The sequence below is a fragment of the Coregonus lavaretus genome (genome assembly GCF_964263955.1).
Source record: "Coregonus lavaretus genome assembly, chromosome: 6".
Taxonomy (NCBI): domain Eukaryota; kingdom Metazoa; phylum Chordata; class Actinopteri; order Salmoniformes; family Salmonidae; genus Coregonus; species Coregonus lavaretus.
The window spans coordinates 29,184,053-29,200,962 of record NC_139993.1 but is presented as its reverse complement, the minus strand read 5'-3'; the positions used below and the strand labels follow the sequence as shown (position 1 = coordinate 29,200,962).

At 41.8% G+C, this 16,910-nt stretch overlaps 1 protein-coding gene across 2 annotated transcripts in view; it reads left to right on the top strand.

Moving 5' to 3' along the window:
- Positions 1-1,103: 1,103 nt before the first annotated feature.
- Positions 1,104-16,910, top strand: part of LOC311131629 (dual specificity protein phosphatase CDC14AB-like) — a 50,140-nt gene continuing 34,333 nt past the window's right edge. For both annotated transcript variants that reach the window (XM_084164710.1, XM_084164709.1), the window contains exons 1-5: positions 1,104-1,566; positions 2,023-2,113; positions 4,165-4,240; positions 8,638-8,730; positions 14,392-14,471. In XM_084164710.1, coding sequence (XP_084020836.1) covers positions 1,470-1,566; positions 2,023-2,113; positions 4,165-4,240; positions 8,638-8,730; positions 14,392-14,471 — 437 coding nt within the window. In that variant the 5' untranslated portion in view covers positions 1,104-1,469. The remainder of the gene's footprint in view (positions 1,567-2,022; positions 2,114-4,164; positions 4,241-8,637; positions 8,731-14,391; positions 14,472-16,910) is intronic.

Here is a 16,910-nt window from a genome sequence, read left to right as displayed (position 1 = left end):
ACTTGACTGGCCTGCACAGAGTCCTGACCTCAACTCCATCAAACACTTTTGGGATGAATTGGAACACCGACTGCGAGCCAGGCCTAATCGCCCGACATCACTAATGCTCTTGTGGCTGAATGGAAACAAGTCCCCGCAGTAATGTTCCAACATCTAGTGGAAAGCCTTCCCAGAAGAGTGGAGGCTGTTATAGCAGCAAAAGGGGGGCCAACTCCATATTAATGCCCATGATGTTGTAATGAGATGTTCGACGAGCAGGTGTGCACTTACTTTTGGTCATGTAGTGTATGTAGAATGTTCTATTGTTGTTTAATAGTCTTTTTCAATTAGTATGTGAACATTCCAATTTGTCTCAACATTAGTTTATCAGCGGGCGAACATTCTATTGTACAACATATATAAATGTGTGAAAAACATAGAAATATACTTTTTTTGAGAGGTTATCATATGAATTTTGTCAGGGGCTTGTGGGGAACAATGTAATGCCATTAACCCTTTGCTGCCCAAAAGTGTACAAATCTTTCCACTTGCCATGGACCAATAGTTATTATAATATAATAATATGCCATTTAGCAGACGCTTTTATCCAAAGCGACTTACAGTCATGCGTGCATAAATACTTTTTTTTGTGTATGGGTGGTCCCGGGGATCGAACTCACTACCTTGGTGTTACAAGCGCCGTGCTCTACCAGCTGAGCTACAGAGGACCACTAGGGGGTTATATAGCATCTTAATCTCTGTTAACTCAGAAGTCAAATATAGCGTAAATTGGCCAATTGCACGCAGAATCTGCTCACGGGAGATTTAATAGGATCTAATTCTCATGATGTTATTTTGCATTTCCTATCAGCTATAACTTTGTCAATAATCCACTGGGCCATGCTGAACAGGCATACAAAGTGTGTTACTCATATAGGCCTGTTTATACAGTGCTACTTACCCATAATGTTATAGAGTTTTTATTATACTCTTTACCGTGCCCTTAACTCCATTGTTGAGTTTAGGCACAGTGATTTTGATCGCTGATTGGTTGAGGCAGACATGACCTAGCAACGTGCCTTTGTGTGGTGATTGGATGGTTACCATGTGACGTTCCTATCCTCAATCATGGCAGGGAAAGGATTTGTGAGGTGTCAGAAATAAGTGAAGAGGACGTCTGCTATTTGTAATGCATGGATATTTTCCTAAGCCGATAACACAGCGCGGAATGAAACCAAGAGGCATGCAAATAGTTTCTACTGCAGGGCTTCACTTTATCTTTGGGCATGGATTTCGAATTGGAATGTAGAAATGACGTCTAATTTATTATTTCAGCCTAGAGAGTGCAGAGCAAAGTGCGTGGCTAGCAACTAGGATAGATTCTTCTGTCTATCGAGCTAACTTCATTACTGTACTTTTAAAAAATAGTTTGATACCATTATCTAGCTAACTTTTTCCCAGTTTAGTCGGTCTTTGCAACTTGTCTGTCGATGACTTTCGACAGCCTTAAACATTCTGCTATTCTTTCAACTCTGTTTAAAATGGCAGACGACATAGAATTGATAGGAGCTTCTGAATTGATAAAGGGTAAGTGGAAATTAGGTAGCTATGTGTAAACTTGCTAACTAACAGTTATCAAGTTAGCAAACTCAATAACGTTAGTATTTCGCCAACCTGGCTACCTAGCGAGCGAGCCTTTTGCACCTCGCGAGCCAATGTACTGGTCAGGCTCCTCGCTATCTGTGATTGACACATGCGTTCGAGAACTGCTAACTTGATTACTCCTCTTTTCTTATTTTCAAAGTAAATTAAACTAGCGAATTAATATGCCATTTTGATTTTAAAACGGACATTTGAATGAACGTAGCAAGCTTTGTACGGCAACTCAGCTACTTTTTAATGACAGCTTGCGGGTAGCGAGTGATACAGTCGCATGAGTAAACAATGTTGCCATAAACGCATTCTTACTTTGTAATGTGTGTGGTGGATGCAGGTTTTTATGCCCCCTGAATATTTGTTCAAAATGTATCCATGTTTTTTCAGATCGATTATATTTTGCTACCCTAAGAAGCAAACCAAAAAGCACTGTAAACACGCACTACTTCTGCACGGATGACGAATTTATCTATGAAAAGTAAGTTTTGTTCTCCCTCCCAGCATCTCTTCTCACTTCCATTCGCTTCAGTGCATTTGCTTAGCTACAGTTGAAGTCGGAAGGTTACATACACCTTAGTCAAATACATTTAAACTCAGTTTTCCACAATTCCTCACATTTAATCCTAGTAAAAATGCCATGTCTTAGGTCAGTTAGGATCACCACTTTATTTTAAGAATGTGAAATGTCAGAATAATTGTAGAGAAAATGATTTATTTCAGCTTTTATTTCTTTCATCACATTCCCAGTGGGTCAGACGTTTACATACACGGAATTAGTATTTGGTAGCATTGCCTTTTAAATTGTTTAAACTTGTGTCAAACGTTTCGGGTAGCCTTCCACAAGCTTCCCACAATAAATTGGGTGAATTTTGGCCCGTTCCTCCTGACAGAGCTGGTGTAACTGAGTCAGGTTTTTAGGCCTCCTTGCTCGCACACGCTTTTTCAGTTCTGCCCACAAATCTTCTATAGGATTGAGGTCAGGGCTTTGTGATGGCCACTCCAATTACCTTGACTTTGTTGTCCTTAAGCCATTATGCCACAACTTTGGAAGTATGCTTGGGGTCATTGTCCATTTGGAAGACCCATTAGCGACCAAGCTTTAACTTCCTGACTGATGTCTTGAGATGTTGCTTCAATATATCCACATAATTTTCCTTCCTCATGATGCCATCTATTTTGTGAAGTGCACCAGTCCCTCCTGCAGCAAAGCACCCCCACAGCATGATGATGCCACCCCCGTGCTTCACGATTGGGATGGTGTTCTTCGGCTTGCAAGCGTTACCCTTTTCCTAAAAACATAACGATGGTCATTATGGCCAAACAGTTCTATTTTTGTTTAATCAGACCAGAGGACATTTCTGTGCAGTTGCAAACCATAGTCTGGCTTTTCTATGGCGGTTTTGGAGCAGTGGCTTCTTCCTTGCTGAGCGGCCTTTCAGGTTATGTCGATATAGGACTCATTTTACTGTGGATATAGATACTTTTGTACCTGTTTCCTCCAGCATCTTCACAAGTTCCTTTGCTGTTGTTCTGGGATTGATTTACACTTTTCGCACCCAAGTACATGAATCTCTAGGAGACAGAACGCATCTTCTTCCTGAGCAGTATGATGGCTGCGTGGTCCCATGGTGTTTATACTTGCGTACTATTGTTTGTACAGATGAACGTGGTACCTTCAGGCGTTTGGAAATTGCTCCCAAGGATGAACCAGACTTGTGGAGGTCTACCATTTTTATTATGAGGTCTTAGCTGATTTCCTTTGATTTTCCCATGATGTCAAGCAAAGAGGCACTGAGTTTGAAGGTAGGCCTTGAAATACATCCACAGGTACACCTCCAATTGACTGATGATGTCAATTAGCCTATCAGAAGCTTCTGAAGCCATGACATCATTTTCAGGAATTTTCCAAGCTGTTTAAAGGCACAGTCAACTTCGTGTATGTAAACTTCTGACCCACTGGAATTGTGATACAGTGAATTATAAGTGAAATAATCTGTCTGTAAACAATTATTGGAAAAATTACTTGTGTCATGCACAAATCAGATGTCCTAACCGACTTGCCAAAACTATAGTTTGTTTAAAATAAATGTGTGGAGTGGTTGAAAAACAAGTTTTAATGACTCCAACCTAAGTGTATGTAAACTTCCAACTTCAACTGTACACTCTATTGGACAGCGGCAACAAGTCGCTGGGGCTGTTGAGGAGCTTTCATTGCAATTATGTAACAGCGTTTCATTGAAAGTTTTCCAGTTAAGATTAATAAAACCATTGTGTTCCACTCGGCTTGCGGTTGACCAATAGTTAACATAAGGTTGACCCTCCCTGCTGAACTTGAGAACAGAAAAGTAAAACAATCAATCTGTGGTTACAATACACAAATATTTAATTGACAATAAATATAGCAGATGGGCTTCATTACTGAATAGGATAGCTAAGTCATCTCTGTAATAGCCATTTCTATTTAGAATATCAAGGATTTAAATATGTTTAAGTAGTCTGACATTTTTTTTTATGTTCATTATATTTCAGCTTCTATGCAGATTTTGGACCCCTCCACTTAGCCATGCTGTACAGATACTGCTGTAAACTCAACAAAAAGCTGAAGGTAAGTCATGTGCCTCTATCTCACGCCTTACCTCCCTCAGTAAGAATGTACAGTATGCATCTGTGACAACAAAACCACTTGTGAAATTCTACCTCCCACACCCTCATTGACAACAACTGCAAGGTATGTGGCATTTGAAAACATGGCAACACATACAGTAGTGTGGTTTATGGGGTTAGTTTGTAGATAATTACAAAACCCACACAAATCAAATCAAATGTTATTTGTCACATGCGCCAAATACAACAGGTGTAGACCTTACCTTGAAATGCTTACTTACAAGCCCTTAACCAACAATGCAGTTCAAGAAAGAGTAGAGAAAATATTTACCAAATAAACTAAAGTAAAAAATTATAAAAAGTAACACAATAAAATAACAATAACGAGGCTATATACAGGGGGTACCGGTACCGAGTCAATGTGCAGGGGTACAGGATAGTCAAGGTAATTTGTACATGTAAGGCCTCCTGTAGCTCAGTTGGTAGAGCATGGCGCTTGCAACACCAGGGTTGTGGGTTCGATTCCCACGGGGGGCCAGTATGAAAATGTATGCACTCACTAACTGTAAGTCACTCTGGATAGGAGCGTCTGCTAAATGACTAAAATGTAAATGTAAGTAGGGGTAAAGTGGGGGGGGGGGTGTCAATGTAAATAGTCCGGGTGGCCATTTGATTAATTGTTCAGCAGTCTTATGGCTTGGGGGCAGAAGCTGTTAAGGAGCCTTTTGGTCTTAGACTTGGTGCTCCAGTACCGTTTGCCGTGCGGTAGCAGAAAGAACACTCTATGACTTGTGTGACTGGAGTCTTTGACCATTTTTTTGGCTTTCCCCTTTTGGCTAGAGTTCAGTTACTTGCAAGGACAATAATACATTTAATAGGCCTTAAGCTAGAGTATATGAGCATCTTTCTGTTTGGCAGTGCCTCACATTGTGAAACCTGAAGGGTAGGTATGGAATGAATGGACAAAACAAAAGTCCTCTGACCATGTAAATCAGGGCTTTGGCAAAGTTATTGGCGTTCTGTTTTTAGCCACTGACTCACCTGTCACAAAGCTGGCCTTCATTGCTCCCCGTTGCTCAGCAGTTTTTGTGGGCTGATACAACACCACAATCTACTCCAACTTGTAGTATAGGCTACAGCTATATTCTTGTCTATTCTGGAGCCTCCCAAAAGAATGATTAGATAATACTGTTTGTCATGTTTGGTGCAAATGAAATCTGCAGTGATTATTACCACTTTTGGTAACAGGAGAGGCATTTTGTTTATAGATCTACATTTGTTCTTATTTGTTGATGTGCATTAGAATTCATTTGAGTTCAATCAGGGCCTGGCTTTTATCCAGGAGTCATAACATTGTTGCAGTCTACGATGATTTATAACTCAATTTTATGCCAAGATTTTACATGAAGTTAGTTTGTTAGGCAAACCTGAGTATTTATGAGTTATTCTTGGCATTCAGGGTACATAAATTCTCCAGATATGTTTGTTCAGCCATTTTAATTATGTTCAAATCTATGTGGGGTCTAGGAGATGTGAAGCTCTAGCTAGGCCTACTCAATATTTGTTCTCAATTGCCCTTTTAAAAGGTCCAACAGGCCAAAACCTTCACATAAGACCATAGTCAAGGGGAGGTCCCAACGCTTTTGTTTAACTCGGCTATTCTCAAATGGTGGGTCGCGACCCAAAGGTTTTGAATGGGTCCTGGGTGTCTGAGTAAAAAAAACATTTATTTATTTTTATGAAAAAATACTCCAGTTTGACCTTAAACCAGGTAGAACGTGTGTAGAAATGATAATGAATTTACATTTTTAAATAATGTAACCTCTGATTTTTTTCTTTTCTTTCTTCAATCACATTATTTTCAATATAGAGCTATTAGCAACGCTATTTTGGTTGATTTTGTGGTCTCAAACCAGAGTGTATTAACACGCTTCATCAAGAATGTGCAACATTTAATTATTGACAATGAAAGAGGTGGGAATGTTGTTCCCTTGTCATATAATTGCTACGGATTGTGTCAAGAGGTTCTGCGTCTTTTTCTTTTGTCCTGTCATTTTTCCTTCGATGCAGCCAATCTGTAGGTCTGTCATATGTAGATGTTGGTCAATGTTGAAGGTAAAGTCTCAAGCAAGCATGATGTTTTTAACACTGTCACCCCCTTCCCCGCTCCTCCCTTCTGTCCATGCCACCGCGCTTTGCCCTCCAGTGTTTATGTTGTGAACAGCTTGTTGCCTTAGGGACAGCATTCCTTTGAACCTCACTGGTTTGGATCTGCTGCATGACAAGCTGAGTATCGTCTGAAAAGGGCAAGGAAAAGTGGACAACCCTGATTTGAGAAATGCTGAAATTACACAGTTTGGAGGCTGGAATGTCTTTGTGAAATTTGTCAGGTTGTCCCTTTGACAATCACGTTTTGACCATCCCACACCTGTTGGACTTGAGTCCATTTGATTTGTGTTGTAGCCCCCACTCACCTACCCTGTTTCCACATCCTCTCACCACTCATGCATGTGTCTGGCCTGGCCTCAGTTTAGTCTAATTTAACCTGCTTAGTGATGCATTTCACCTGACCTTTACCCAGAGAGGATCAAGGAAGTCTAAACATCTGTGTTCACTGCTCACTAGTAGATTCAATCCATTTCCCAGATAATTTCATAAACATTACAAATCCATAAATCAAATCCATCCATGTCTTTTGGAAATGTATTGCTTCAATATCTTGGAGGTTTAGGCCTACTATTTTAGGTCTAGGCCTACATCCTCTAGCAAACCTTGTTAGCTAGTCTGTTGAAGTATTTTACATATAAAGTGAAAGCATTACAGCAGATGGAGTCTGTTTCCCCCAGAATCCAAAATAGGCTGTGTTTTCGTGGTCATATAGCCATCAATTTACATGAAACGGTGACCGCAAAGTATGTAAGCTAAGTTTCTCTGATATAGCAATTTACTGTCTCTATAAAGACTAGCATATTGGTGCCATGAATGCAACAAGTAGGTCACTTCCCTCAGGCCTAGATGATGGTATTGATTCATGACCAGGCCCGTTGTCTTTTGCTATGGTAAAATATTCCTCCCACACCTGTCCACTGTAAGTTGCTGCCAAGGTTTTCCTCTCGGATGAAAAGACTGAGGTCATCCTTACAAGCCTGTGCAGTTTCATTTCCATACCACACTTCAATTAGTATAGAGACTTCTCCTCACATTTCTGATTAGGCCTATGTAGCAGTGACTGTGCATTTGTGTCTATGGATGTGTATCTTCTAGCTTGCCTTTGCTGCTTCCAAGTGCTTTTGCCCCCTCGGGCAGTGATTCTGAACAAAAACACTGACAGCGGCACACACACTGTCACACACACCTGCAGCCCACCTGTCCTGCCAGCGGCGGTGACGTCCTGAGCATCTGAGGAGAGCAGCTGCCACAGCGTCTGTCTGTATCTGTACACATCACATTTTTTTCTGGATCAAAAAGGGGCTTAGGTGTTGGGTGTGGCGAGGGGGCGTGGCAATGGGCGTGTTCGGCCCATCGGCACGGCTGAATTTTAGAGAATGTTTTAGAGGCCCCCATCTTGGCAGTGTAGAGGAATTTGTGAATATTTAAGCCACTTTCCTGCAATTCTACACTATGCCATGGATGTGAGAAAATGTTGCTGTTTTAAAGCTAATTTCCTGCAATTCTATGCATTTTGGCATGGCTAATGCTGTTCTTTTGCTCAAACATAACAAAATCAATACTGCTCAATTAAATAATTGTTTTTGGAATTATCAATTCTCCCTGACTGTCTAGCTAGTGATTGTTAGTTCTCAAAGATTATATTATAAAAATATATATGTTTTACATACTTTATTTTATTTTAGTCGTTTAAGTTTATACTGAAGGCCTTTTTCCATCCCGAAAATTCATTAAAAATGTAAAAAAATGTACACTGTCCGGACTTGGCGGCCTGAAAAAAATGCTTACTCAGCCTGCCGAAGGATTTCAATGGCAGAAAAAACCCTACATATAATATAGCGTCATTTCATATACAAGCCAGTACGGTGCCAGAACCAGGTGTGCTTTCAGGTCTATTAATTAGCCCCAAAACTGACATGTTCTTGCATCTTTCTCTTGAGTAGAAAATAGGAGGCTGACGAGTTTATCGTTGTTGATTTCTATTTGTTGCACTAACTAGCGTATTTTTATGCCAGATAGAAATACATACATGATAATGCACAGTACCTTACAACCTATGGTCACCTAACCATTGTTGTTTAGACATGGTTTAGTGGAGTTTGTTGTGACTCAGCCAGCGTTTGTGGATATCTTTATCAATTGTTATAATCTAAATAGCTTTAATGTGATTAAGTTTGAATGATAATGATTATTTTTTTTCCTTGCGTGTATTTTCTCCTTTTGTCGCAGTCCTTCACACTGACCAGAAAGCGAATCGTACACTACACCAGCTTTGACCAGCGGAAAAGGGCTAACGCTGCTGTTTTAATCGGCGCCTATGCTGTGAGTACCCCCTTTCTCTCTCCTTCTCCCTCTCTCCCTTTCTCTCTCCCTGCAGGGAAAGGAAGTTACGCAAGGGGAAAAGTGTATTTTGGGGCGTTATGTCATGCTGCAGCTCAACTCATTTTGCATTAGTATCAATATACCCAGATGGGCCGATGCACATTTCCCCTAGCGTGTTGTTTTGGCAGTATTGTTGTCGACCCAGGCCTTTTTTCAGTGCTTCTTTCAGTCAGTGCGGATTTCCTTCAAGGTGGTTCAACCCCTGCATAGTTAACCCTGCCAGCCAGGTCTCTCTCTGACTCCCTTGGAGTCAGAACAGAAACTGAGGGGAGCTGATTGATATATAGTCAGCCCTATTGTCCTCAATGTCCTGCCACAATGGCCCCATCTTCCAGCCCCTTTGAATGCCCAGCAGCTGCTGTTGCACTAGGCCCTATTCATTTGGCCCTTGTTGCCAGCCATGGTTGAAGGCTGTCCTTTCACTTACAGTCAGATACCAGCCTTGACTAATATGTGGCCGTCCCCTGCCAGCTGGCCGCTCTGTCACATGGCAGTAAACGATGGGATTTATCTGGTGCTTCTGTTGTTGCTGTGTTATGATGACATGCCTTATGACAGATGCCGTAGATGACATGATGATTATCACCGGCAATGTGGGTCAGTAGTGTTTCACCCAGTGGACTGTGCCCAGTCCTTACCCGAAGGGAACAGACAAAGGGGTCAGCATCGGTCATGACAAACTTTGTATGTAACTTAAGGCCCTTCTCTGAATATTTCCATTGTGATGCCCTGCAAATAGAAGCTTTAATAAACATGGACTAGACCTTCCTCTAAGGGAAGCATGATATAGGTTATATCAGCCTACATTCTGGTATCGGCCCTTAATGGCTGAACACATGATTGATAAAACAGTTGTTGGCATCTTAGCCATGTTTACATTTTCTTAACTAGCTAGCCTATCTGAATCAATAAGTATATTCTAATGCTGGCCTGGGTTAGATTGAATAGGGCCCTTTGTCTATAGCACTCTTTGTCTTGCTATCAGCCCAGGCAAGCCCCATAGCTCTGGGCGGAGATATTAATAAGCGGCGTTGCAGCAGGGGGCCTGCTGGAATATAATCTGGATTTGGGTTCTAATCCTTGATGACAGTGGCAGGAGGATGGTTGCATGCCATAATACCCCCCTGGCCCTCCCCAAACAACATACACCCCTGAAGTGAACCCTGTATAACATGCTGTCCTATGCACAGCTGTACGCAAGGTCCCATGCTAGCTTAGTCCTCTCAGCATGTCTAGACATAAGTATTCAGACCCTTTGCTATGAGACTCGAAATTGAGCTCAGGTGCATCCTGTTTCCATTGATAAGGTATTTCTGTTTTTTATTTATTTTTATTTGCTAAAATTTCTAAAAACCGGTTTTTGCTTTGTCAATATTGTGTTTTGATGAGGAAAAACATTTAGTTAATCAATTTTATAATAAGGATGTAAAGTAACAATATGTTGAAAAAGTCAAGTGGTCTAAATACTTTCAGAGCGCACTGTATGCTAACCTGTAGAGCACCTAGGCCTATATGTCTACATGATATGGTGCAATGGTTATAACACAATAAGAACACCATGAACTTCAAGAATCAAACTCCACTGAACTAGTTTCAATGTATGGAATCACTTGGGAGTTTCTGGATTTTGGGCAAACTTTCCTTTTAAAGGGGCTGTTACTACATCCATTTTTGGACTTTTAATGAAATTAATGATACGTACCCATTGATTCTTGAAGAATATAACTTATAAATGCCTCATGAGCTTAGTTTAACTGTTGTACCCCATCCCATCAGAAGCCAAAATATATAAGCTTGTTTTACTCTAATGTTCGTAAACAAAGAAGGGGTTTGAACCAAAATGATTTTCCAATAGTTTCGTTCTGAACAGAACCATTACTTTTTTCGTCCCATTCCACTCTTCCAACCAGCACAATAAAGTTCTGAACCGGTTCGAACCATAATAAAAGTAACGTTTATATTGTTCCTTTTTAAACCTGTGAAATATATGTGACTCCTTCAGAGCGTTTGCTTACCGTTGGACCAGAGCTAGCTAGCTAACAAGCTTGTGTGTGCAGAGCGGCATCAGAATTCAAATAAAAACATGTTTTTCCTTTTTGTTATTAATAAATCCGATGTGAAAAGTGATAACATAGTATCCTTAACTAGGATTGAAAAAAGTGAATCCATTCTTCTCTAATAATAATAATAGATCTCTCTCCCTAGTTTCTGAATCACGCTTGTAACGGCAGTAGGCTACAGTAGACTATGGTTCTTAGGGGGAGGGGCAGGTAACCTGCACACACACTGGCAAAGATTTTGAGACTGGGACTGGAAAAAAATGCCCGGAACTAAAATTGACGTTATTAACCAGTTCCCATGCTTTTAAAAATAACGGGTTCCAGAACGGTGTAGATAACTCGTTCCGGTTTTTGGTTCTGTTCCCTGAACCAGTTCCAACTACTGAAACAAAGTAAATGTAAACAAACACTTTATAGCCTCAACATGGTTAAAACTATAATTTTGAAATCATGGATGGTCAGTCCTTGCATCCATGGCTCTGAGAGTGATTACATTTCTCCAGCCCCATCCCTCAGCTTTCTACCAAAACGGTGGCGGGGGAATATTTGTTATTGTTTCAACTGATGATTGGCCCTTTAAAGATCCTGTCGTTTTCCCCTTACATTTCCTGGATTGGCCAATAGGAGACTGATGATAACCTTGTGGGTTGTGGGAGGAGTTTTGCACTGTTGGTGTGTCTAATCTGTCACTAGGTGACCCTATTAAAGCTGCTATCACTTATTCCTTCCTAGACAATCTCTCCAGGGTAGATACACAAGGCGAGGCGCTCAGCTAAATTTTGCCTGAACCCTGACCGATGCCCAAGATGAATTCCTCATTCATTGACACTTAAATATCACATTCTCTTTCAAAACCAGGCCATATAGTTTCTCCCAGCTGCATGAGTCATTAGCTCTCAAATGCACACCGAGGACATAGCATTCAGAAATCAATATCGTGCCTGATGAACTGCGTTTAACCAATTAGATGGGATACTGGATGTGATGTTTGTCTGCAATGTCGTAACCTCTGTTGTAGCTACATCATGTGGATTGTGTTGACTTTAATAAGGAGAGAATGTGCAGGGAACACGGCAGGGCGGTCTGCTACTCGCTGTGTTTTCTTTCCAAGTGGGTCTCCATTGATCGCGTCACGGGATTGTGTGGGCTCCGTTGAGCCCTCCTGGCCCTGCTCTCATTACAGAAGTTTGGTGCTGTGCTTTAATACAAATGACCCGCTTTCAACCCAAGAGGATTATATGTGGGACAAACAGCTGGCCCCGTGGAACTCTACATCATGGATCACATGGGACAACACGCACACCAGCAGAATAATTTAATCTGGTGCATTTCTGCTGGATCCAATTGTCTGACTGGTGAATATTTCATGAAGCGGGAGCAGGAATAAGAAAGCTCTGTTCTACTTGCTGAGGATGCGTCGGCTTCATGCACTATTTGGCCTCCATGTCACCAGATCCACTGACACAAAAGCTGCAGTCATAAGCCCACTCTCCCATACATGCCCCCAAGTCGAGACAAATCATCCAGTCAACTTTTGCAAAATGGCACTCTTGGACAGATTTGTTAATTGTTCACACCAGGGGCCGGTTGCACCAGTTGGGTGTAAAAAAAGTTGGTCTTAAATGCTAGGTCGGTGCCGTAGCTACGTCCGACTTTGGGATCAGAATTTACACCTGTTGCACCAACCAAAAATAAGACTAGTCATAGTTAAGTCCGGCGTAAGCAAAGCGCGTTCATGAGATTTTATGCTGCATAATGATGGTTGCTAGGCAGCGGCCATTACTAAGCTGTTACCATCCTCGTGGCAGTTCTAAACTTTGCGAGGCATGTCCCATCACTTCGCAAAGCCCACCACTATGTATGCCAGTTTTCTTAACCACAACTGGATGGATCAATCAGTAATTACTGTGGTATTACGAAAATATTGGAATAAAGTAGACTGCCATTGAAGGTATTTATCGTATTGTTGCTTACTGAAAATCCCAAAGTCATCCAACTGTTTTAAATACTTTAAAGCAATAGCCGTGTGTTGTCAACTATAATTTCAGCACTGTTATGATTGGGACAGCGTTATCGCACTGCTTTGGGGACTGTTCTTGATAAATCAATCAATGTCAGATTTCTGTTTTCATAGAATCTTCGTTTGAATATTTGGTTACAATTAGGCTGAGAAAATGTTAGCCAAATTGAGGTGAGTGTTCATGATGATAATTGTTAGACGAGCAAACTAGATTATCTGAACATTTTGCTAGCATGTTATGTAGCCTACGCTAGCCTAGTATAACAGGTGGATTATTTTTGCTCTTTAATCACGTAGTAGCCTAGGCTATATTCCGAGTTAAAACCCTTGTCTGATAATCAATCAATGTGATTCTATTTCACTGAATCTCCTTCTGTATATTTGATTATTGGATCTCTGGCTGGGCAAATAAGTGGAGGTGGTTTGCTAATATCTGATCAGACACATTTAGCATGCTATAATGTAGCGTATAAATCAAGTGTGTTATTTTGCTATTGACTCGCGCATAGGAAACTCGAAAAGCCCACGGAGGTTGTGAAATATGAACACGAAACTCGCATACTTTTGAAAATAAAGATTGCCATTATTTTCCGTGCATATCATGAAAGAAGAAAGTCCCAATTTAACACCCTATGCCTTCTCTCTACTAGAATCTACGCCCAGGCATAGCACGTAGACAGCATTACGCCCAGGCATAGCACGTAGACAGCATTACGCCCAGGTTGTGCAACAGGTATACTTTTTTATGTCTGGCATAGAGCACATTTTTACGTCGGACGTGGAGTTACGACCAACTGGTGCGACCGGTCCCAGGGCAGTTTGCACCGGTTGTTTCCTGCGGAATGTTTACGTCATCTTTATTTACTTTGTCCAGAGTTATGCCTCATTCTCTGAATCTTTGTTTTACCCTTTATTCTTAATGCATACATTTTACGTATTTTTTAATGCAAGCCTTTTAGTTTTTTACATGTAATGATTAGCTAAATCTGGTCCTCTACATCCAAATGTTATGAACACACCTTGTACTGTAGCTGATAAATTCACTTATTCAGTGAAAAGAAATGGCAGACCTTTTGCTCCACTCTGTCGTTGCTACTCCTTGTATGGATTTGGGACGCTGAGGTGTTGAGTTCAGCAGTGTTTAGTTTGAGCGTTGGTTCAGATGAGCTACCAGCTTTGCTGACAGAGTTGGGAGAGCAGCACATTCATGAATGGATGACTTACCTAGCGTGTGTTTTTATGTCCTCCATTTGGAGAGCCTGTGGTGCTGAGACGTGGCCTACCTGCCTCTTTATGCTCTTGCCCGTGGAATCTCATCTGTGTGACACATTTTGTGTCCCTGTCCTTGTCACCTGTCCATGTTATATCCGTGCTCTCAGAACCAATCTTTTCAAAACCTGAATAAATCAGGAAGGTAGAGGATTACCAAAATCATGGAATGAAAGCTGTGTGGCTTCAGTAATTCAAAGTAATTGTTTATTAACTGCTCCCCCCCCCCCCCTCTCGCTCTCTCTCGCTCAGGTCATCTACCTAAAGAAGACCCCAGAGGAGGCCTACAGGGCTCTGATATCAGGCTCCAACTCTTCATATCTTCCCTTCAGGTAAGACCCATGTCCACACTATCACACAGCAGCATGGTTTCTTACCACAGAAACAATCATTGGATATTTGCCTTGGAAGCACATCTTGGCTAATTGCCTTACATTTGTATCATGGTTGAGCTTACAAAGGTGCTTGTTTACATTGTCTCTGTAATCCTTATTCTGGGGCTTTAAGCAGCTCGCTTACCTTTCGTACTGTGCTTGCTCTGCTCAGTGCAGATGACTGGTTCATTGGTCTGTTCCCCTGCCTTGTCTGGTTTCCACCTCCAGAGGAGACAGCCACCAGAGGCTTCCCCAGTTCCCCTGTTTGTTTGTGTCACCTGAAACTGTGACGCCCTGCCTGTCCCTGGGTCATCTGATACTCTGTAATCACCCTGTCATTCAACCCGACAACACAGACCTGGGTCACAGCTCCACAGCACAATCAGTCCCCTGTGGCGCCTCCCTCTGTGACATCATCATTGTCATAATTTCCCCATAATCCTCTTATTAACAGGGTGTGTTTGTGTCTTTTAAAATAGATTAGATTGGGCCTGTGTGTATATGTATGACGCTTGACATGCGAGGCTAAAATAACTTCCGGAGTGTCTCGTGTCCATCAAAACCAGGTCAGTTATTAGACCTGAAAAATCAGATGAATCGGTGTGCTCTCCGATAGTATTCATACTTCATATAGTAAGGTCTTTGTTTTTCCCAGGCTTGTGGCATTGACAAATAAAAATCTAGAGCCTTTACCCTCCAGTTGTTTTTAGTTATTAGACCTGCCCTACTCCAAGACAGAACTCACACGTTTTACTCAGCAAATTCCACCCATTCCATAAACACACACATCCTGTCTCTCTCCCCAGCATAACATGGAGTTAATCCACTTTCTCGTGGCATAAGATATCTATGCCTGTTGTGGATCAACGGACTCATTCTTTAATAGGATTGGGCTACATTTTTAGAGTGAGTGTGACAAAAATGGAATAAACAAGTATCTTTTCCCATCACTCGCCATTGTTATGTGTGTAAAATGGTATAATCTTCATGTTAGCCTGGTTTGTTTCACTTGTCATATAACACAAACAAGCAGTTTTCATGCATCTGGATGGAGTGTACGGTTTAGAATAGATAGCTGGATTAGATTTAGCCTGGCTACCAAGACTCCTTGCTCCGGCCAAACGCTACGCCACGCCCAAGGACGTTAGTTTCTTCTCCGCAATGAGTCTGGATCGGAGTGCCTCCCCGACCCTTCACCGAATGCATTCGGGGCTGTCGGGTTGGTCCAGAAACCGATGAGATGGGCCCGAGCCAGAACACGCGTGGGTAAAGCAGTGGTTTGAAAATTCGTCATTGGTTTTGATTCTTTGATTGGTTAGAGACAATTCAATCGCTGATGACTTTGTTTTGTACAATGCCCCTCTTTAACACAAACGACTCCAATTACTTCAGTCTCAGACTGAAGTATGTAGTGAATGACAGAGCAGTGGAAGTCGTCAGGCTAGATTAGATTAGCGCCGCTACTTTAATTAGGTATTATGATGGGTCAGGTGGGGCTTCTGTAATCCCAGCTGGTCATTTGGGGTCAGTCGTGTGGTGTAGACGTGGTCACGGTTTGTTGATGGAGTTGTCCGTTAGATCGTCTATGCATTGAACAGGCCACAGATAACAGGAACAAGGCTATAGTTGTGTGTGTGTGCGCTCAGGGGTCTGTAGCAGATAGCCTTACCTCATCAGCTCCTTCCTATTGAACTGTGGAGTGAGTCACACCCTCATGATCACAGTCCCATCCGCATTCCAACCCAATATCACATGGAAGTGAGGAATTGGTGATGGGGTTGGGGATATATGAGTGGGTAAGTAAAGTGAAGGCGTGTTGATCTGTTGTACCCTCTCTCTGCCCCTACATTGACCTGTGATTGCATTCTGTACTTGTCTTGTGCAGATGGTCTGTGATTCATTGTCTTGTGACCTGGGTAAGCAGCCAGGCTCTACGATCGATTTGGGCATTGTTGGCTTGAGTTATAATAGTGCCATATCGACCCTTAGGGCTTGTCTCAACCTGCCGGTGTGTTTGGTGAGTTGAAGCTGAACAATATCAAATAGTCCCATGGACTCTCCCCCATGTTGGTACCAAATGAATGAGAGATTAGGATATCTCACTGAACCTAGTTGTCCTTGCTGACTTCCCTTTCTGGTCAGTGCTTGGTTACAATTTAGGCCTATCGTCACTACATTCCTATATTCTCCAACTACTCTTCCACTCCTTTATTTACTCAATAAATTACTACGATGCATTGTATCTATCCACCAAAAGAAAATACCAATCTGAATACAATGAGAACGACTTTGGAGAGTCTTCCTGGTCATAGAAGAATCATAGGCGCTGCAATGTTTCTCTCCTCCCTGTGGTGATGCCTCTATTGGCACTCTCTGGTTTAATTGGGGCCTTGTGTG